General features: G+C 35.0%; 1 protein-coding gene across 2 annotated transcripts; it reads left to right on the forward strand.

Moving 5' to 3' along the window:
- Positions 1-506: 506 nt before the first annotated feature.
- LOC119084872 (pyruvate dehydrogenase (acetyl-transferring) kinase, mitochondrial) lies at positions 507-22,243 on the forward strand. 2 transcript variants are annotated; one of them, XM_037195011.1, is made up of 7 exons: positions 507-1,140; positions 14,606-14,813; positions 14,888-15,072; positions 15,134-15,589; positions 15,650-15,759; positions 18,906-19,004; positions 21,833-22,240. In XM_037195011.1, the coding sequence occupies exons 1-7, from the start codon at positions 1,032-1,034 to the stop codon at positions 21,932-21,934; spliced, it is 1,269 nt and encodes a 422-aa protein (XP_037050906.1). In that variant the 5' UTR covers positions 507-1,031; the 3' UTR covers positions 21,935-22,240. The 2 variants fall into 2 exon arrangements, with proteins under 2 accessions (XP_037050906.1, XP_037050907.1); XM_037195012.1 differs by lacking the exon at positions 507-1,140 and adding an exon at positions 11,434-11,453 and having other exon boundaries at positions 21,833-22,243.
- The last annotated feature ends 1,836 nt before the right edge of the window (positions 22,244-24,079 follow it).

Consider the following 24,079-nt stretch of genomic DNA (forward strand, 5'->3'; position numbering starts at 1 on the left):
GCATTCAAAACATGTTTTGGTCCTTGTTTTCATGACGAAATTGTCGCAACTGTCAAATAAAGTTAGAAATTTCTCTATCGAAAATTACGATTGCTGCATTTGTCAATGAAAACTAGGACCAAAACACGTTTTCAATGTCTCGTTTGTTTTCAGCTTAAAGATTTTACAATTGATTTTGCTATTTGAAAGTTCGCGCCAGTTACATCTAAATGAAATTGAAATCTACTACTACAGAACAGAATGATACATACACTGCCTACACTGTCACATCAATTTTTTTTTACATATTTACATTTTAATTTAAAATTAGGAGAGTACTCATCTTAATTAATTTGCAAATTCCAAGAGTGATACATAGGACAATAAACATAATTTATGAAGGAAGTTGAACAGCAATTGTTTGCACGTAATTAAAAGAAGTAATTGAGTAACTCAGTGAACATAATAGTGTTTTCTTCTCGAGCAGGATTCACACAGTTATGACACTGTTTAACAGTTGACACATGAACATGGATTCTGTTTTTATCGGACGATTTTTTTTACAATAAATTTGCGCAATTGACAAAACCAAAACAATCTCAAAACATATATTAACTCACATCTCCATTCACATACTGTCAAGAACCACCGTTCGGGTCGATTTCCATTCCGCTAAAGAAAGTCAATTTTTAAATTTATTTTTCATTGGATTTGATTATCAAAGCGCAGTCGGTTGTTAATATTACGATTTAATAAGTGTTTGACGGCCGAGTCGATTGTGTTACAATTTTGAAGAGCCCATATTCGATTGAAATCATCAAATCAGCTCGCGGTGAAGTGTTTTTGAGGACACATGAGATATTTAAAAAAAATGGAAAATTGTATCTTAACGTCATAACATACGCAATTGGTGCAAGAATCGTTAGGTTTTGATAGAATATTTCAATTAGAAAAATTTATTTGTTTAGTTCGGTGTGACAAGACTCAGTTCGAGCTGAAGCGAGTGACAAAATAGATTTTGAAGAAGAAAAAATTGCATAAAATTTGCCACAATGCGGTTATTTCCAGTTAGATTTACCAGTGCCAACATCCAGAAACTCTTGGATTATTATTCGCAGTACAACCCAACTCCGATGTCAATCAAACAGTTTATTGACTTTGGTAAGTTTGATAAGAAGCAAAATTGAAAATTAAAAAAAAAATCCAATAATTTGATGCTGTTTGGTCATTTAATATTGAACACTAACAAAATAATCGGAAAGTATAAATGAGCTGTGAGGCATCGGGTCTATGAATAATTCTAAATCACGCAATATGAATGTATAATAATTGGTCAAGGGCGATTGTCGACCCAATACGTATAATAACTAAAATGATTTGAAAAATTAGAAACCTTTTCCGATGAGTAGGTCTTTTCATGATCAAAGCGCTGGGCTCACATAAAGTGTTGATAACAACGGCAGAGGAGTTTTACTCGATTTTATTGTGAATGTGTTATTTGTGAGAACAAGCCAGTACCTTTTAAATCCTTACTATTTTGTCATTTCCCCAGAAAGTCGTCAAATTTTCAGTGCATTGTTGGGCTGTCTGACTTTGGTACAGAAATGTTTTATATCGTACGATACATGTTTCGCCAATCTCGTTCAAAATTGCAAGGCTGTAAGTGAAATTAATAACTCATTTAAAATCAATATTCCGTCAAGGGACTTGACACCCCGCTGAAGTAGTTGTAAAAGTAGTTGCAAAAAAAAACTTAGTCTGGCAACACTGCAGTCAATGCTAGATTGTAGGCTAGATACGTTTTGCCAATCATTTTGCCACTACTTCAAGATATGGGCTAAAAAGCTGAAGTAGTTGCAAAAGTAGTGGCAAAAAAATTGTTTTGCAACTACTTTGGCTGATGTAGAGGTAAAGGCAGTTCTCAAACTTTTGCAACCACTTTGGCCGAAGTAGAGGCAAAAGTAGTTTTCAAAGTTTTGCGACTACTTTGGCTGAAGTGTGTTTATGTGACAACAACAAATTATTTTTTTATACCAAGGGGCTGCCGCCCCCTGGACCCCCGCTTTTTTTATTCACCTACGGTGAGTTTTTAATCGCCCTGCAGATTTAACAACTACTTCACAACTACTGTTACAAAATCTGTTCTTAAATTTTTGCAACTACTTCTGCAACCACTTTAGCAAAAGTAGTTGCAAAAGTACTTTGAAAATTAGTTGCTGAACCAGATACGCAAAAGTAGTTGTAAAACAATATTTTAACCACTACTTTTGCAACTATTTAAGTGTTTTAGCCAAAATCCTGAAGTTATTGCGGAAGTAGTTGCTAAAAAACGTATCTAGCCTACATTCTAGTCTGACTGCAGCGTTGCCATCCTCCGTTTTTTTTTGCAACTACTTTTTGCAACTACTTCAAGAGGCTGGGACTTGACCCTTGACCCACCCAAGATGTGTAGACCTATGTAGACCCATGAGGAGTTTAATTAAACATGTTTTCGCAAATTTGATATTTTTCGATACTCTTAGTCTGTTCGTGACCCTGAACCACGTTCCACAAAATTTTTTGATTTTTATCAGTACAGTCTGGAGCATCCGGACCAAGGCTCCCTAGAGTACTCTGTGGGTGCGATAGAATTGATTGGGGTTGCAATCGATAGGGTATGGAATTCTAATGGTCATAGTACAAAAAATTGGTCCAGTGGGTGCAAGATAGGATGGTGGCGACTCATTAAAGTTGGAAAATGACGATCATTGAAAGGTTCTACAGGCGAGGGCACTTGAGACACAGAGGTGGTAATTAGTTGTACAAGTAGAGGGACATTAGCTCTACCAATATCAAAAAAATTACTTAATTTTTTTTTTTAAATAGCAACTTTCCAGTGGTCCAAAGTTTTTTTTCTGTTATTTGACCATAGTTGTGAAACTCAACGACACCGAAGTTACATTCATGATAAGTTTTCGGAACCAAACTGATTAACTTTGTTTTGCTGGTAGCCTCAGCTTTCCAACAACATCCCATTTGCTATATATCTCGACAACAGTGCCGTTCTGTTGAGTGCTTAGTGAGGTAAGTCCATCTCCATCTACGACGAATCACACCCGTGATAGTTGGTGATAGCCAGCTTCGTGATATCATGCGTGATAGTTGGATATAACTAACCGACAAAATAAAAGTAATCTTTTTCGATTGATTGAATTTCAAACAGTGTAAAATACTGTTTTTCTGGAATAACTTCCAGATCCTTAATCTCACATAGCCCATCTTCGAACTTAACCTCTAAAATTGAATTCTGCGTCGACTAAAGAAAAAAAAAGTAATTGGTTGATAATTACTCAAGTTATCGTGTTTACCAGCAAAATATTGGGGCAAACAATTCCGTTTTTCTTAACATTTCATACAATTTTTGGGACAAACATTTTTCGAGGTAATAATTTGGCACTCATGTCAAACTCAATTTAGACCAAAAAACTACGGATTAGAGCGCCCAAAAGATCTGCAATCTACAGGGAGAAACGGGCCACGTGAACAAAAAAGAAAATTGTGAATATCTACCACACTCGTTGTTATAATTATCGAACCAGATCGCCTCTTATATGTTTGCACCTTTGTTTAAGGGTGAGATATTAATAGTAGATTAAAGAACATGTCTTCTAACATACTCATTAAGTCATGAATACAATGCAAACAGAGAATTATATTCCGAGCGACAGCGAGGTTCTTGTTCAGTAAGATCAACATATACCTTCCGCTTTGCATTAAATTGTATTTGATTGACTGGTGTTATGCAATGTAATAATGTTCTCTTTAGATAAATATGCAATTTTCATTGATCTAAGTGCATATATTACAACACGACTGCACAGTTTTTTTTGTAAAAACTTTTATAAAAATGTTATTCAAACATATGCACACTTCCAGTGAACGCCTGGCACATCAAAACAATAAATAGCAATTACAATTTATAGTAGATAACACTCAATTACATTCATTTAACTCGAATCTAAATAAAAAAAAATAAAAAAAATTCTCAATGTCGTTCTATTTATGAGTCTCGAATTGTCTGGTTGTTGTACAAAATGCAAATATGAGTAAGTTAATGGAATGAATTCACTGGGAAACAGATGTTATTTGCTAATTAAATAGAGACGCGGTATCTCAGTGTCTTTTTAGTTTTTTGTTAAGAAATATTGTCACTCTTGTTTTTAATTTAGCTTGCTCTTGGGATTACACAGAGATCTCAAAGAGAAAGGTAATTGCACTTAAAACTGCTCATGAGGCCTTAGAGGATTTCTAGCTTCAATAAAACCACTGGTGAACCAGTCTACATAGGAAATGATAAGGAACAGAAAATCAGGTGGACATTCGGCCTGTCACATAATATCGCCATGCATTTGACTGAGTATCGCTAAAAATCCACTCGTTCCATAAATTTTTGGCAAGATTAACTTGCGTCATCCCAACCCAAGGAACCTTGAGGTACTTTACGTAATGGATTTACCCGTTGCAAGCAGAAATATCTTAAATCTTTTATTTTACTGTTGTGTTGCATGGAATCTTCAGATAACTCGAATAATGGATTTATTTTTCTGTAATTTTGGATTGGAGATATCGCGAATTTTGTGATGGTACTTCATGGTACTTCAGATAAATGAAACCTTGTGATTTCCCAGAATCTTCAGATAAAAAAATTCTTCCTATTCCATGGTATCAGTTCTGATACCGTATTGTGCACTCGTACAACTTCCATATACGTGTATTTTTTGGTAGATTTTTGAAAGTGGTGTCAAGTAGTCTGGGTAGACCTGTTGGTCTAAGTGAAACGTGATGTATGGACAGTAGTTGGACATTATCGTTTTTGTCCAAAAAAGCTGGCGTCCTCAATTTTCTGATGAACAGACAGATCTGGTCCATGATTTTGTAAACTTGTGATTTTGTTATTTTTCGAATGACATCTAATGACATATTCAGAAGTTCATCTTTGGGGCCATTCACAAATTACACACGCTCTTAAGTGGGGAGGGGGGGTTTGACAAAAGCGTACGCTTCATACATTTTTGAAATTTTCTCCATACATTTTCGCGTGCAAGGGGGGAGGGGGGGTCTGAAATTTCGAATTTGGTGCGTGCGTAATTTGTGAATGGCCCCTTTATGAAGCGTTTAATTGGTCAATTCGTTAACTGAAATCGAATCTTTTGTAGGTTTATAAGCACGTTATGTAACAATATGAAACTGATTCCGGTATTCCATACCCCTTAAAATTTTGAACAAAAAAAATATTGAAAATGTCAAAGGCGTTCTATCATGCTTCTATCATATATTTAATAACGTTAATAACGTCGCTACACATAGCAACGCGAAAAAAACCTAATTCATTTTTTTTGTAACCTGTCAAACTTGAAAGAAGAACAAAATACAAATTTGAATGAGGCCTCTTTCGCTTTCCGCTTTGCTATGTGTAGCTAAAATTAGCGGTTCAATACTAAGTCGACCCATATCCTAGTTAGCGTTTAGTGTTCTCATAATATGCATATCTTGACTTTTAATGAAGCTTGTCTTAGAATCATAAAGTAAGTTTTAAAAAACTAATATTTTAAACTTGATTAGTAAACCAGTTTAGTAGATATATATAAACGTCGCAGTCGTTCCTAGAATTTAAGTTTTATCTCAACCAACGAGAATTTAGCACGCATAAGTTACTGTAAGGTGCAAGGTCACATTTTTGTGGTTCCTCTTTTTTCACACCATTACTTAACCAACTTCTACCATTGAATTTCTACGTTAGTCTACATTTAGAGGATTATGTACGTATCTCGGTAATAATTTTTATTTTAGCGATGCAAACTGTGAAAGAAATACATTCCCTAAACACAGCCAACATAAATAATTATTAGATAGCGATAGCGAATTGTCTGCTATGACCTCAATTATGATGACTGTACTGATCAGCCGTAATACTTGAGTTAATTGAAACATTTTACTGGTTGCTTTTATATGAATTACACTTAAACCATTTGAATTGGCTGCTTATCTATTGGACAGTGTAGTTGTGCAACACAGTGACGAAAAGTGAAAATTTCGTTGGTTTTTTTTTTGAGAAAAACGATGTACATTGTGATCAATGCTTCATTAGGCACACGATGTGTTTTGTCACACTCGGCCTGCGGCACACATCTTGTACCTAAAAGGCATTGATCACCGGGTAGCATAATAGTAATTTATGCAACGAGTTGAGAAATGGGGTTGGTTTTGTAACCAGATGTTAGGGGCCATTCACAAATTACGCACGCACCAAATTCGAAATTTCAGACCCCCCTCCCCCCTTGCACGCGAAAATGTATGGAGAAAATTTCAAAAATGTATGAAGCGTACGCTTTTGTCAAACCCCCCTTAAGAGCGTGCGTAATTTGTGAATGGCCCCTTATGTTATCAAACGAGCGAAGCGAGGTGCGAAAAGCGAACTTTTGAATGCACACTGAATGAACGAAAAAATGTATGAACGATCAAGTAGAGTGCTTTTATGTGCGCTTCAAAAATGCTTATATTTTTCAATAGCCAAATGGTTAGAGGTGTTGCTCGATAAGCTCGGGGTCTCTCGGGGGTTCGAAATTTGGTCAGAGCAGAAGTTTTGTTTACGGTTAGTGGTTCAGAAAGAGTGACAAAAGTGTATGTGAAAATCCATTTTGTCACTCAGTGACAAAAAGTTGATATGAAAATCACTTGTGACCAAAAGGAAAATATAGAAAAACAGAAAAAAAACACGCGAACGTCATTCGAATGGGTGCATGAAATGGTCCATGAAAAGGTGAAAAGGATAACTAAAGTAATTAATATTTCAGTGGGCTACTTAATATACTAACTGTAAACTACTAAACATTTTGTATTTATTTCTCTCGCGTTTGACTCTTTATGTAATCAGTAACAAAAGTTTTGTGCTTACACATATGGAATGTGATACTTCACTTATCACCATTAACACTATTATAGTTCATTGAACATGCAATTCGAACGATAGAGATACGTATTAGTATAGTCCATATGATTATAAATATCAAGTGATGCTCTAAAAAAATCATCAAAAAACCAAAACAAAATAAATCAATTCGACTACATAGTAGAGGTACAGTACCTATACATGTGTATATTCATACATTGGGTGTCAACGAAAACGAAAACGGAGCGCTATCATCAAGACCTTGTAAACAGTGATTCTGGTTCTATAATTATGTTGTAATATTTCTGATAAAACTAATCTATCTAACTTTGTAAAACAGAGCCATCAACTGGATGAATGCGAAATGAAAGATTAAAAAAGAATTTCGCTGAAAATATATAAACAAAAACAAATCATTTAATGGAATTTTTTTCTTCGGTTCGTGTTATGATGGACGTAAATCGTTAAAAAAAAACACTTCACAGATACGAAGCTTGAGTTGTTTTGTGAATTTAAATTGCTGAATTTGGCAAAAATATTTGCTTATGGATTTTATTGTTTCTTATTTCTTTGACTCGTCATTCCTTTGTGTGCTTACACACATTTTCGATACGCTTCTGAAAACATTTAACGATGATATTTCTAGGTGGCAAAAACATTTCTGTTTAGTTAGAGAGATTTAATTTGCCTTATTTCGATAAGGTACTGTCAGTGTACAGCCCTTAGCAACTTTGAACGTGAATTCAAGTTATGGAACTCAGTGTATGATCATACAACATGTCCGGAACAATAGCGAAGGACTTGACGCAGGGTAACTTCCAAAAAAAGAACGAAGTCATTTTTTTGAGACGCGGCAACTATTATTATTATTATTCTCCATTCAAAAACATTGAAGGCTCAGAGCCTGTACATGTTTACTTTTAAATCATTTAAATGCTACTCTCAATCAACTAGAATTAAATCCATTATAAATCAATCAATTACATAGAAAAATAAAACGAAAAAAAACAAACAAAAATTAATTCAATAAATCGAAAAAAACTAAGAAATTAGTTAAACAAAAAAGAAAAAAAAATATCTAAATCAAATGAATCAAATTAAAATTAAAATTAAAATTAAAATTAAAACTAGAAATTCGTTTAAATAGAAAACAGGGGAAAAAAATATCTAGCCAAAGCAGAATAGCGTCTAAGCGCAAGAAACGACGTAGTTGTACTTTCACCAACTGAAGACATAGTCAAGAGATGATCGGAAAATATCGAATAGATGACTTTTCAGATCGCGCTTGAACGCTGTTACGCTATTCGAGTCACGTAATGCCGATGGTAAACTGTTAAAGAAACAGAAACCACGGACTTCTATTGCCTGCCGTCCAAAGCCGAACTATGTATAGCCGAACATTTCAGTTTCTGTCCTTTGAACTTTATCACCACAAAACCTATTCTATCATATTCTCGCTTCAAATACGAGCAAAACGAGCTATCACTCGACTATGTAGGTGTAAAATTGCCGAAGATAGGGTGGATGTACCCATCCTCGGACGATTAACTTTTTTTTCGACTTCAATTAAGTGCTATAAAGGCTCAAGCTATTATCTTGGAAAGATTGTATTTTCCAACAGTCACAAATTTAATTAAGATTCGTTTTATTTGCACTAATTAAATCTTTTATTTCCGAATTATTTTTAATAAACACTTTCATTCGGCCGAACATGAAAATCCAATAGTCGGACACTTTTTTCCGATGCTCGGACACCTCTTCTTCAATGCTCGGACGCTAATTGAATTAAATAATTTCACGGATTTTTCTCAATAAAACAAGAAAAGTCAATTGTTAATCATTCAAATACACTAAAAATGAAGTGAAAACACTAAATTAAATAGATAAAACCGTTTAAATTACAATTTACAAAGCATTTTTGAGTCACACTATTTTGGTACCATTTTCGGTGTATTTAACATGGCATATGTTGAATTTGACACTTCATATGTTTTCCATATAGTCCGACTACTGAATCAAGACCAAATATCATGTTTGTATCAACCGAACACCCAAAAAACAGTAGAAATAATTGTTTATAATCGTGTTTGAGTGAAAATAATATTTAATTGAACATTAATTAATCTCAAAAACAAAGCCAATATAAGTAATTTTCAACTAGAAAAAAGAAGTGTTTTGATCACCCCACAAACTATTTTTCAGGTAGAAAATTAAACTTTTCAGTATGTGGTGCCACTGTTTCAATGATTAAAATTACACAGTGTTCCTAGTGAATCCAATTTTACGATCAATCGATAGTGAAAACTATAAATTACAACTGAAGGATAGTCATCCACAATATTTTCGAGCTTGAAGTAAATTATTTTACTTTCAATGTCAAAGTGTTCGAGCATTGGGTCGTGTCCGAGGACTGGTACGCCTACCCTACATCGTTTTGAAAATGGTCACTTTTCATAGAAAATACACCAAATTGACTTTTCCCAAACAATCAAAATCTTTCAACTTACTCTGTATGTTTCCATCTATTTATCTATCCATCTATCGACGGACGATCTCGGAAACTAGTCAGCCAATCTCCATGAAATTTTGCAGGAACCTCAGGGTGGGCATAAAAATGAAAATGTGATACGCCACTACCCCAGGAAAAACCAGAATTTTGTTTTATTGGCCTCAAAGTGGTTTCTGAGCGTGGTTTTCGAGGGTTGGGAACGCGTTTTCGGCTGTAGCTCAGCTGTATTGAAACCTACTGAGGCGTGAGACCCATCAAATGAAAGGTATTCGCCACACGAATCGAACAAAAAATTAATTAGAAAAATTGGTGCAGATCCGGTTGAGCTAGAGGTTTGAGCTACTCGAGCGTAGGATGAAAGGACTAATATCTTTTAGCTCAGAGTTTTACGAGCATATGTGTAAAATGGCAAAAATTGGAAATGGGTGGGTCAGCTATTTCTTGAATGGTTGCAGATAGAGTTCGAATCTCGTCAAATTTTCGATTTTCGTCCAATTTTGGAATTTCGTCAAATTTTCGATTTTCGTCAAATTTTTGGTTTTCGTCAAATTTTCGATTTTCGTCAAATTTTCTAATTTCGTCAAATTTTCGAATTTCGTCAAATTTTCGAACTTTGTCAAATTTTCAATTTTCGTCAAATTTTCGAATTTTGTCAAATGTTTGAATTTCGTCAAATTTTCGATTTTCGTCAAATTTTCGAATTTCGTCAAATGTTCGAATCTCGTCAAATTTTCGAATTTAGTCAAATTTCGTCAAATTTTCGAATTTTGTGAAATTATCAAATTTCGTCAAATGTTCGAATTTCGCCAAATTTTCGATTTTCGTCAAATTTTCGATTTTCGTCAAATTTTTGAATTAGAGCTGTAAACTGTTGTAAAAAGCAGTGTTGACTACACTTCTAAAACGACTGATATCCCAACAAAAATCTCTTCGAGAAGTGTGACGCAGTCTTTGAGGTACAATTTCTAAAATGAATGATATCGCTAGAGTTGACGCTTTCAGCTTCGTTACGCAAAAATTAAATTTTACAGCTAATTAGTTCAAACAATCTGGCTTAGTTTTTCTCATCATCTACCAAATAATTTTTACCAAAAAAAAATTTGACTGGAAACAACCCAAATTTTACCAAAATTTTACCTTTGCGTCGCAAAGTGGCAGATAAATTTTCTTGCTGGTCTGTTACTGATAATCTGCTACTTTGCGACACAGATTTTTTTGGTAAAATTTTTGTTGTTTCTAGTCAAATATTTTTTTGGTAAAAATTATTTGGCAGATGATGAGAAAAACTAAGCCAGATTGTTTGAACTGAAATTGGGTGTAAAATTTAATTTTTGCGTAACGAAGCTGAAAGCGTCAACTCTAGCGATATCATTCATTGTAGAAATTGTACTTCAAAGACTGCGTCACACTTTTCTCGAAGAGATTTTTGTTGGGATATAAGTATTGCATATAAACAGCACGCTAGCCATTATGATCTAGTGTTACTGATAATAGTCATAACGGTCTTCGATTACTGCATATATAGTGAACCACTCTGCACATTTTAATAAAAGGAAAATTCAGTGGACTTCTTAAAAAGTTGTGGTGATTCCACAATATGCATTCATCAAAAATTGCCATTGAATTGATTTGCATCATGTTGCCTTTGCATTCCCTTTATATACAGAGTTCATTCGAAATACAATTCATTCCATTCCCGGCTTCGGCCGAAGACACATCTCGTGTTTTATTGTAGATAGACATACAATCTCTCTCTACAAATTAAATAAAGAGTAAATAAGTCCTGATACAGTCTCTAAAATAAACTCAGATCTTACAAACGTAAAAAAAATAAAAAATATTAAACTGACGTCAAATGCTTCACCTCTTTGCTCTATGTTTAACTCGAGATAAAAAGAACGATGCAAATATAATTTGAATAAAATTCAAAACGTTCGTGTTTTCTACACGAACGGTGTTAGTACAGAGTCCAGTGAAGTTTTGTTGACCTTCGAAACTGTTTGTTTTCGTTCACGTTATTATGTTTCTTCTGTTGAGGTAGGCTGCCAAGTAATTATTTAGTCTTCAATTCCACTACGAATCTACATTTCACATATCTATCTATCGCGATTATCATACGTATTATTGGTGGGGTATCCCATACAGAAAGGGGCTTCCACGACAAAACACCACATTATACGTTATTTACGGACGGACGAGCACATCTTCATTTCATTTTTATATATAGAAAGACATGCGAATCTGTATTTTTCACATTTCCTTGGAATTTTCCGTCTGACGTCATTGTCTTTGTCACTGCCAATTAATATGAGGAAATTCGTTCTTTCTCATGCCTATAATCATACGGAACCTAAGTATAAATTGAAATTTATTTTCACCGATCCATCGAGCTGCTGTGTTGGATATTCGATTAAAATAAAAAAAAAAAAAAATTATCACTTGTCTGTTGCAGCTGCGCCATGACGCAATGAAGTTTCCTTCGTAGTGTGATGTGCAATATGCAATTTATTTACGCCTTGTTAAATCAAATCGAACAAACAAGAAATGCGTTGAATGTTTAGTTATTCGCCTGATACCATAATCTATACGTACCTATCCAGCTATGCTATCCTACCCTATTGTCATGAGATTGTCATGACTTTATACAGTTCGAATACCCTACCACATATTTTGAACAACAATTCACTTAATCTGGGGAATTGTTACCGTGTGGTTGTAAAGATAACACTGCCATTATTTACAACGCAACAACATCTTTCATCTTTTGAGAAATAAAACTTCAGAAAGTTCATTGGTGCGATCCATTTTTCGGAGCTGATAGATATAACAACCAACTGTATAATGTCACAATAAAGACTCGATATCTGAGACAATCAAACAATAACATACTTGAATACACTCACCGCTATAAATCATTGTTCATTATTCATTCGACTGGTGGTCGAGGTACAACAAGTATTTGTTAAGTGGGGTATGACATACAAGACCTTTTCGCAGTTGTATCAGACACACTGTCCCTATAAAATGAAAAGTAATTAGTGGCATTGAATGGATTATAATGTATTTGATGATTAACAAACAGTACGTGGTTAACGATACTTTAATCGTTTCAATGAAAATAAAAAAAAAGATTCTCCTATCTGTACAATATAACCGAAATGCTGATACCGCACTGATAAAACACATTGATAAGGTGCGATACGATGAAAGAATACCCTCGAGTTGCTGCTTGATTTAAGCGATTTGGAAAATTTAATTGTTATTTACAACGAAAAATGATTACGTTTTCCATTTTTTTTTCGTCCACATGATGCATTTATAGTTGGGTGACTCTTAACCTTAATTTACATAGCAATGTAAAGTTAACGAAAAATTTCTTTTGTTTTCAGCTCTTTTCGTATTGTCATAAAATGTCAACGTTGCATTTGCAACTAATTTTCTTTGATTGATTCATTTCAATAGAGAAAATTTAGCAGCAAAAGCAGGTTTGACATTTTATAACAAAGCGAAAAGAGCTGAAAAGAAAACAAATTCTTTGTTAACTTTACATCGCTATCTAAATCAGCAGTTAGTTATAAGAGCTGCCGCTCACAATTAATGTCAAAACGAATTTAGTATCAGTCAAAAACGCATTCTGCGCTTGTACGCAAAAATTGTACGAAAAACTTTGAAAATTTTGAAATTTTTTTAGAAATTTTAAATTTTTTTTAGAAATTTTAAAATTTTTTTGAAATTTTAAAAATGTTTAGAATTTTTGAAAAATTTGAAAAATTTTGAAAAATTTTGAAAACTTTAAAAAATTTTGAAAACTTTGAAAAGTTTTTGAAAATTTTGAAAAAAATTTGAAAATATTGAAAAATTTGAAACATTTGAAAACTTTGAAAAATTTAAAAAATTTAAAAAATTTGAAAAATTTTAAAAATAATAAAGTTTGGAAGAAATTTTGAGGTGAGCAGAGCTTACCAAAGGCGAACCAATTTGTTCTACCATACACATGTCCACACACACACACTTGAAGGTGTTCTTATATGGGGCTTTATGGGAACTTCGAGAAGCCCTACCTCCCAAACGAGGCCCGTTCCCCCCAAATTTTTTTTCTGGAATGTCCTAGAATGACGATTAGAATCTACTCACAAAATTTCATTTTTGAAATTTTTTCTAGTAATAGGACTTGCGTCACGGGCGCTATGCTAACGCGCGCCCATGATTTCGATAATAATAGTTATTTATGCAATCGAGGTGCAAAGTACGTTATGAGGCTTATTTGAAGCCTTGATCGTACAATTTCAAAAAAAAAAACCATAATTTTGATATCAAAGCGATTTAATTGTTAATGTAACGTCCGTTTGATAAGTGGATCGCCACCGGTTTTGATGGGTTTTGTTTTTTTTACGTTGCCCCATGTGCTGTTACGCAGACTGCTTGGTGAAAAAGAACTTCAGCTTGCCAAAATTTAAGACCTTGGACAGTATTTGACACTGCAATATATGCAACATGAAAAAAATAAATTTCAAAACCCACTGAAACCCGGTGCTTCTTGATCTATTTCAACTTTACACAGAAAATTGTTTTCTTCAATTTGACTTTCCGTACAGTATGAAATGAGTCCGTTTAACAAATTTGATACCACCAGTCTTCGTCGGTGTCTTAACCTGTTCTTTCAGAACCTTGCGTTAAACAACTTTGATCTCGGTAATTTAATTAAAAACAAAATGACACGAATTTTTCGGGAAGCCTTTCAGGTTTGACCTGATCATATTATTATATATTATTCGGCTAGCCTTGAGCAGAATGTATTGGTGGGTGGGTAGGATTTTGACACGAGTGTTTCTTCAAAATATTCATGTATCAATACTCCCCGAAGGGTATGAGTTGTATGGAATGCAAAGTCAGTTTCGATTTAAAAAAAAAAAATCAAATCTGACTGGTTTGGTTAGACTGAAAAGTGTGAATTGAAAATGTCGACATGCTGTAACAAATATTTATGTTTGAGTCACCGTTTAAGTGGAATAATAATAACGTTGTCCATAAACATCATAATTACTAAGCAAACAATACAAAATTGCTATTTATTGCTGTAATTTAAAGCGTATTATATATCGACCATTTAACTATTATAAACATTTATTTTCACCATTGTCATTCTGTCCCTCTTTCTCTTTGCTAATCACCCTGTTATTTTCTTACAGGTTTAAATGCGTGCGAGAAGAAGTCCTTCATATTCCTTCGAAAAGAGTTGCCTGTACGCCTTGCTAATATTATGAAAGAAATTGCATTACTACCAGATAGTTTACTTCACACATCATCTGTCGGATTGGTTAATCGATGGTACGAACAAAGTTTCCAAGAGGTGGTCCGATACGAGAATATGGAACTAACACCCAGCACGCTTGAAACGTATGAACTTTTTCGAGACGATTTTCTAATCATTTTTAGGAAAATGTCTCATCCTATCTTGCATTCGAAAACAGATTTTGTTCAGATCTGAATCATATTCGTGATCGACATAAAGATGTGGTGCAGACGATGGCACAGGGTGTAATCGAATTGAAAGAATCCCGTGAAATTGACTCACCGATGGAACTGTCAATCCAATATTTCCTTGACCGCTTTTACATGTCCCGGATCAGCATCCGCATGTTGATTAACCAGCACAGTAATAAATGTTTTTCTATTACGTATTAACACGGTGTCGATTACATTTCTCTTTCCCGCAGCGCTTTTATTCAGTGAAATACCACAGAAAGGACGACACATCGGCTGCATCGATCCAATGTGTGATCCGTCGTCGGTCGTATTGGATGCATATGAAAGTGCACGATTTCTCTGTGATCAATATTACCTGGCTAGTCCTGAAATGAAATTAGTCCAACACAACGAACTGGAAGGAAATCGACCGATTCATATGATATACGTGCCATCGCATTTATATCACATATTATTTGAAGTATTCAAGAATTCCATGCGAGCTGTGATGGAACATCATGGACAAAATTTGGAAGACATACCGCCGCTGGAGGTGACAGTGGTTAGAGGTCGCGAAGACATTTGTGTTAAAATATCGGATAGAGGCGGCGGCATTCCACGATCACAAGTTGATCAGATTTTCAAGTACATGTACAGTACAGCACCGCAACCATCAAAATCGGAGATGCACACAGTCCCGTTAGCTGGTAATATTCGGTTAGTTCATTAGGTGTGCAACTTTCAAATTTTCGTTTTCAAATTTTTAGGATACGGATATGGTCTTCCATTATCCCGACTGTATGCACGGTACTTGCATGGCGATTTCGTTTTGTTTTCGTGTGAAGGTTACGGAACGGACGCCATTGTATACTTGAAGGTAAGTTTGGGTGTCGTCAACACTTCAATTTTTTAATAAAACAGAAAATATTGAAAACGGTTCTCATACAACCGTTCGAATGAAGGTTTTCGTCGTTTTCCCTTCAGTTTATTACGCTTCCTTAGCAAATGTTCTCCACGATAGAGTTGATTGTTTCATTTGTTGTAAAGTTTTGATAAGGACAAAGCTGAATCTCAAAATGTGTTGAATTCGGTCGTAAGACGTCGTGACATTTTTTGGACGAATAACGATTGAATTGAATTGAAAAACTGTAGTGGGAAGCTCCTCCCACTTTTCATTGTTAAATACGGTGGGCTAAACCGCGTAAGTGCGATTACAGGTTGATTATGTGTTTGATTTGCATTACTGGTGAAGTAAGACATTTATTTCTGAAAGGATATCAAAAATACAAAAATACAACACAGAAGCATCGATTTAGCCGGGATAATTTTCGTTTTTTGGTGATTTCTCTGAACAAAAATCTTGTTCTAAACTTGACACAAAACGATGGTGAGGGATTCTTCTGTAAAAACAGAAGACCGAAATCGGGCGCATTTTCTATTGGAATTTTTTATATGTGCCCAGTAAGGCTCCAGAAGCCAAAACTACTTTCAAAAAAATTCTTTGAAGTTTGTGTGGCTGGTGAAGGCGATCAAAAACTTGCACTTTTCTTACAAAAATTTCTCCAGTTACACAAGCCATACAGGGTCGTGTGGGGTGTCATTAGAAAGGTAATTGCATGTACTTCCGGGACAAATAGGGACTTATTGGGTTTAAAATTCATCCAAACTGAGATATGTGCAGTTGAAGTTTTCGACCGAAGACTTGCACTTTTCTTACAGAAATTTCTCGAGGTACACGAAACGGGTTTAAACCCAATAAAACCCTATTTGCCCCGGAAGTGCATGCAATTACCTTTCTAATGACACCCCACACGGCCTGTACGGCTCGTTTGACTGGAGAAATTTTTGTAAGAAAAGTGCAAGTTTTCGGTTTTTGATGGCCTCATTTGAAGCTTCGAAGAATTTTTTTGTAAAGACATTGTTTTATCGCACAAATTTAGACTAAAATTTAGTGTTGTATGTTGAATTGTTGATTCGTCTAAAAACCAAGCCCGCTTTTTGATGTTTTTGAAACCGGATTTTCGATTTTCGAGCACCCAATACTTTTAAAGATATGAACGGCGTTATGATCATCCCTATGTCTAATGCCATAAATAGTCTGCGGCGCTAAATAATTGTTTTCAAAGCTTAGCGATCCTTGCAAATAGACATGGCGTTGAAAAGAATGAAAATAGATTTGATGTCAACCGAATTTTTGTCTAAATTTTCTTCACCCGTTTTACCTGCAAGTCCATCCATAAAATTAACATTACGGCTTACGGCTCAGTAGGAATTAGGTTCCAAACAAAAATTTTTTTTTTATTTTTCTTCGATGCAGAACATTATTATAAGATACTTTGCTTCGTATTATATGCCAAAAAAATGTTTACTTTTTTTTATAAACCATTTTGAAAACCCAAAAAATAACGAAAAAAACGAATTGACGAAACGAAATACACTCCGGAGTGTATTCCGATTCGAATTTTCATGATTTTTTGCGTGTTCTATAAAAAAAATTAAACATTTTTTTGGCATATAATACGAAGCAAAGTATCTTATAATAATGTTCTGCACCGAAGAAAAATAAAAAAAATATTTGTTTGGAACCTAATTTCGAAATCACCATAAAGGGACAATTTTTTGTATCACTTTCATCAAATGTCCTGAAAACCGATGATTTGTAGGGTGGAATTGCACTAACTTTGACCCGTACGAAGTACTGGGGTCTTATAGGTTTACGCATACGTTTGTAACACGTCGAATTGGACTCCCTGAGTAAGGGGAAACCTATTGTGGTTGTCTAGAGATGCCAAATCAGTGAAAAAAAATGTCCGTCTGTTTGTCTGTCCGTCTGTCCGTCTGAATAAAAATCTATTATTCCTCGTTTGATAATGTCAAAAGACAGGCTAAGTTCGAAGATGGGTGATTTCGGATCGACCTCTCCGGAGCTGGGGCCCAATAAGTGCCTAAGTGTTTTTCGACGATATCTCCGGACATTTAAGCACTACACTTGTCAGTGATACGTCAAAAAAAAGGTATTTACAATACCGATCGACAAAAAAAAAGTTTATAGAAATCGGATGACCGACTCGTGAGTTAGACCCCTTGGTGTGAAACAGGCACAGGGCGGCAAGCAGTTTTTGCTTGTAGGTCGGCCACATTTGAACATATTTCGTCTGTTTTAGCTTTATTGGATAGGTATTGACCGTACCAATCAGGGAAAAAAAGTTTATGAAATTATGTTCTCCGGAGCGTGAGCTAGGTCTCTTGGGGTGAGCTCTTATCTGGCTACTCGGCCGTACAGTGAACGTGGAGTATTTTGTCAATATCTCGAGTAAATTTTGACCGAATTTCATGATTTTTTTTTGTTTGAAAGGTATTAACGAATGTAAAGCGTCGGTACTATTTTCGGTTTCCTAACAAAATGGCTGCCGGCGGCCATATTGGATTTTATTAAAAGTGAAATATCTTGTGAAAAATGGTACTTAGAGAGTTTCTGTTAACAGAGAAGTAATTGGTTACGTTTGTGGGGTGTTTCAGGCATTACATATATGGACATCTATATATATCTATATTCACCTATATTGAGCTATATACAGGCATATAGAGCTATATAATAGCATATTCCTCTGTGAAATGTTTATTTATAGGTAAATATAGCGGTAAATAGCTGTTTAAATGGGAATTTATGAAAGTTGACTTCGTACGGGGCTGTCTATATTGCCTCCGGCAATTTAATTGTATATGATAACAAGGCAAAGAGTGGATAATGTAAGTGATTTAAAAGGAAGAATAGTTTTTCAGCAGTGAAGAAAATGAAGTAAGAGAAATGAAGAGTTTCACATTAAAGGCTTTTGATACGAATAGGTGTTTCGTACGGGTCGGCGTTAGCTATGTTTTTTAATGAGTTTTGGGACAGATTCGAGGTTTTAAGATGGTCAAATGGAAATAAGTGGACTTGTTGTCGACTAATTTTATAGAATTTTATTATAAACTCCTATGCATTGGTCACATTAAAAATTGCGTCTTACATTTACTTTTCAGGCCTTTTCCGATGAAGCCAATGAGCTATTGCCAATATTTAACAAAACTAGTAGCCGTTTCTATAAAGCTACTGTTCCCACAGGAGATTGGTCGAATCAGGTAACAAAGCAAAAAAAGAAAAAACCCGTAATTGCCTAGACGTAGTGCTGGTAGTTGTTTGTTAATATTTTTTTTTTCTGTTTTTATTTTCCTTTCGAATTTTTTATCATTTTGATCGTAGGACGAAAATGTTAAATTTTACATTTTAATAGTTTTAGTGTGATTGCTTTATGTTGTTTAGCAAAGATTTTATTTTATTTAAATAACATTTTGTGAAAAGTTATAATTTTGTTGTTTTAATTTCTTTTAACCGACTGCACGCTGTTTTTTTTTTGGTGTTTTGTCTTGGAATTGTCTGCATTCTGAACCGAAGATGGGTAGAGTGATCGACCGAATGCGCTGTTCGTTTTAGTGACTCGATACAACGTTGATTGTAATGACTAGTGGACGTGTTTAGTAGGTTGGACCCGAGTAAAGATTAACACTACAACCGGATCTGACAAACATATTATTTTTGACAGAATATATTGAGTGTGGGTCGGTGTGGAATCATTTGAAAATGGACATAATGTGTTTGCTTCTAATGTCTAACATAGAGATAGAGCTCAGGGCGACGATTCTCTATATTCGTAACTCCAAATATTCGTAATTTGGCAGGTACATGTATAAAATCCCATGAGAACTGTCAAATGACGAATTCTTAAAATTACGAATGATTCGAGAATCGGCGCCCAGGCTCCCAATAATTTAATTCGGTAAACACTTGAACAGGGAAATATACTGTACACAGAGCATGTGAGTCCTCTCATTAATTAACACGCCTGAAAGAGCTTGCTTTCCAAACCAACTTTGGTAAAGCAAGTCAACAATCAAAAATTGTACACTTGCCAATATGTATCCAAAGAGTGGCAAAAGTTGTAGAGGTTCACGTTTTGGTTAAAGTGGTTCAGTTATAGCGCTTGAGCTGTTTTACTTGATCTAATCAACGCATTCGAACATCTGAATAAATGTTTCGTTGCGGGTGCCTATTTGTTACCCTTAGGGAAAAAAGGTAGAAATTTCATTTCGAGGGTTAACACATTAAGATGCTTTTGCCATCATTTTCCAATTTATTGTCGGAAATTTTTCTAAGCAGCTAAGGGGCCATTTACAAATTACGCACGCGGTGGACGGTAAATTTTTGACCCCCCCCCGTTCCGCACGCGTTTTTCATATAAAAATGTCTGATTTCTGACCCCCCCTCCCCCTTAGGTGAGTGCGTAATTTGTGAATGGCCCCTAACGGTTCTTCATCGGCTCTTGGAAATAAGTAGCCGATTTGTCTCCATCGCAAATTCCATAAACCTGAGACTTTACATAAGAAGATTGAAATATCGAAGTAATAGGTGTGCATCTACGACGATATAATACCGTGTTCTTAAAGATTAACCGATGCTAGGACAATCTTAATTTTATTTCATCTTTCAGTAAATGTCGTTCATTAAGTGCTACGACCCTCACATTTATTGCGATACCTTGTTTATGCGTTCAGATTGCATAAATATATGCCCTACTATTTCGAACCGACGTAAACATCGAACTGAAAAGTTGATCCAGCTCATCTTCAACATTTTTGTGTCTCACCACATTTCAAGTTAAGGTTGAGGACGTTGTAACTACCATTGGTAGTTCATTCTACCAGTCTTGATTTTTAGCCCCGTACGAAGTACTGGGGGCTTATAAGATTAATATGCCGTTTGTAACACGTCGAATTGGAAGCAGACAGTAAGGGCAAAGCATTTGGTTATGTTAATAGATGACGAATCCGCAATAAAAAAAATGTCCGTCCGTCCGTTCGTCCGTCTGTGACCCCTCTAGCTTGAGCAAATCACAACCTTTTTTCAAAATTCTTTTTTTCCCCGATTGGTATCGACAAAAGTAAGGTCAAGTTCGAAAATGGGCATGGTAGGGTCGGCCCTTCCAGAGCTAGGGCCCTATAGGTGTTTTTCAGTCTTTCGACGATATCTACCGAAATACGCACGCAATAGCTGCTTGTGATATATCAAATGAAAGGTATTGACGAGTAGAACAAAGTTGCTGAACATTGTTTTTGGGTAAGATGCAACACGGGCTTGTTGGGAGGGCTCAAAGGTCGTTACTCGGCCCTAAGTGTTTTTTGCACATAAATCGAGTAAATCTCATCCGATTTTGCCAGATTTAGTTTTTTATGGAAGGTAATTGAATACCGAAAATAACGTGGCGAAAAAAGTTTCAAATTTGAGAGATAATTGAATACCCAATAGAAAGTTGGCAAAAAATTTTGGGTTTCTAAAATAATATTGTAAATTGTTGGTATTATTTGAGAGGTACTTCGTACGGGCTTTCGTAATTGCGCTATGCGCAATTTTACAAATGAACACTTTCAGTAAATTTGACCATGCCCAACTTGACTTGCATTTTGGTAACAGACGCATTAGAGGGTTGTAGACGTATTAGGGTTCCGGGCGTATTACGGCTACGGACAAAATAGGATTACGGGTCGTACGGGGCTAAGTCGCAGCAAACGCTCCGACTGTTCTGATGCCTTGTTTCAAATTGAAACTCGTATAGTTTATGTCATTTTGTATCTTCACTAACCGCATAAAACAGCAATCAAATAATTCTGATTTTTCTAACAGCCTATTAGTCGGCAAAAAAAAAACCAATCAAATGTTTAACGTGGAATTTTCCCCACGAGAACCGTGTGTGCTAATTCGTTAAGTTTGGCTGTGCACGCACATATCGTTATATTTTTTAGTTACTAATAGTTGAACAAGTGTTGTAGACACCGATAAAAGCTTCATCTTTTCGCTGTAGAGCTTTTGTTGGATTTTTGATTTCATTTCGTTAATTTAAAAACAAAACTTACAGAGTTCCACCATGAATGTTAGACAGTTGAATGCATCGCTTCCGAAACGTTCTCCATCTAATGACGAAAACGAACAGGCATCGGCAAGTACCACTACATCATAAACGGAACATCATTTTCGTAAAACTGTTCATTTAAAGGTGCAATATGATCCGGAATCGTTAATTTAGAAAAAATATTGAATACCATGCATTTGTGACGATGGTAATGTATGATACAGCACGGATGAATGTATACAGGAGTGGAAAACAAATTATAGTAAAACATGAGTAAAATTAACTAACAATTCCTTGTTATTTAGTAGATAGAGAGAGATAGAGGCAGGTAGAGAGAGCTATATACATTTTGCATATCAAATTTTGTATTTTAGTTAGATTCAAATTTAAAATTTTAGTTACCCACACGCACCAACTAAAGTTAATTGTTGCAGGAGATGGATTAATTGCTGTTAATCATATTGTTTAATAATTAAGAAAAATGATCACAGCTAAAATAAAATTTCTAAAATTGAGTGAGACGTTTAATTTATCAATTGGCACAAAAAAATCTGATGATTGGCATATTGACATAATATGGTGGGATGGTACATTGGTACATACATTTCAAACTAGTAGTAATTCGTATGTTTAGCCAAGATTGGGATATTAAACGGGTTGCGACACTCCAGCTCGGTAATGCGTTGTCATGTAAAACTAGTGAATAGATTTTCGTTTATTTCTGTTGTATTTCGTGGATATTTTTACCAGAGAGATGTTATCAGAGATGGTCGTCTGTTATCACGTCTCTGGAATTTTTATCACCTGAAAATATAGTTAGATCCAGCTGATTTTTCCTATAGTCGTCATAAATCAATCAGAGCAGAAGATCAGGTGACTGAAAATACCTATTAAATTGCTCATTCCACAGATACATTTCACATTCTCAGAATTGATGTAAATTCAACAGAATTTCAAAAGACATTTTTTGTTCTTTTGTTTCTGTTGAATTTTACAAATTTCTTAGAACGTAACGTAGGTATCTGTGGAATGAACAAAATACTCTAAAGAATATTGAAACCGGTACGAAGTACAAGGACCACTCAGTTCACTGTTATACGTTTGTAACTCAGCGAAATGGGCGACAAGTGAGGTAAACTTCAATTGCCATTTTGTTTGATGAGCACATACGGTGGAAGAATTATAAGAAGTTACATTTTCAACAATTACAATCCAATCGACGTTATTCATTCCACATGCGATTTACACTTTATAACACATTTTCATACGTCAATGTCGTAACGTTGGTAATGCATGCGGAGTGGAATGAATAGCGTCGATTGTTACTTCTTATAATTCCGAGACTGTAAACAAACATCTTAGTTTTATTGAATTATAGCTAAAGATGTTATGAAAGCATAGGCATCCCAAGCACCCGTTTACAAAAATGTTCATAGCTGAACCTCATCAAATTTATCTAAATTTAAAGTTGCAAGTAAATAAATTGTAAATTCGTACTAATTTACCGTATTTGCAAAAATATATATGTTACGTATTTTGGTGGTTGCTAAATAAAACTCAAATACACACACCATGAGGATTAATTAAACAAACAATAAAACTCGAGACAGATAACACCAAATACAGTGAGTTGTTAAAAGAAATGTTTACATGAAAATTGGATGGTAAAAAATTAACGAAACCATGGTTATTGATCGAAAAATGGTTTTCTAGTCGAGACCCTTTTCAGAACCGAAATGGAATATATTTACGAACTAATGTGACGGTTTAGAAAATGAAGATCTTACTGGGAAGTCTCTTCTTAGTATAACACACAGATAACAGAATACTTAGTATATGAAGTACATAAAATGGTAAACCTTACACATCGTACTCTTAATGTGGTTAAAATGATTCATTCATACGCCCACGGCGTTCGTTTGTCAGCTTCAGCTTCGCCTCGGGTTGCGCATTTTTTTTTTGCAGAGTTTGATTAATGCACAAGGTATAAAAATAGTGTGTGGCCCAAAGAAGTCATATAGACTACCTTTGACCTCCCCTAATGTCAAAAATCTCGCGAGGTGTTGATCTCGCGTCTTTTGTTCGGTACCCATCTTCAGACAACCTAAAGTTGAATTTTCGTTTCAAAGGTCAACCCTTCTGGATGTAATCTTTGGTTCACTGTTTGTCAATAAGAAGTGAAACCTTTTGTATATTGCGCTTGCGATATTTTGATCATGATGTATCAATAAGGAACTATAAACTAATCTTCAG

Source organism: Bradysia coprophila, unplaced genomic scaffold, assembly GCF_014529535.1.
Source record: "Bradysia coprophila strain Holo2 unplaced genomic scaffold, BU_Bcop_v1 contig_94, whole genome shotgun sequence".
Lineage (NCBI taxonomy): Eukaryota > Metazoa > Arthropoda > Insecta > Diptera > Sciaridae > Bradysia > Bradysia coprophila.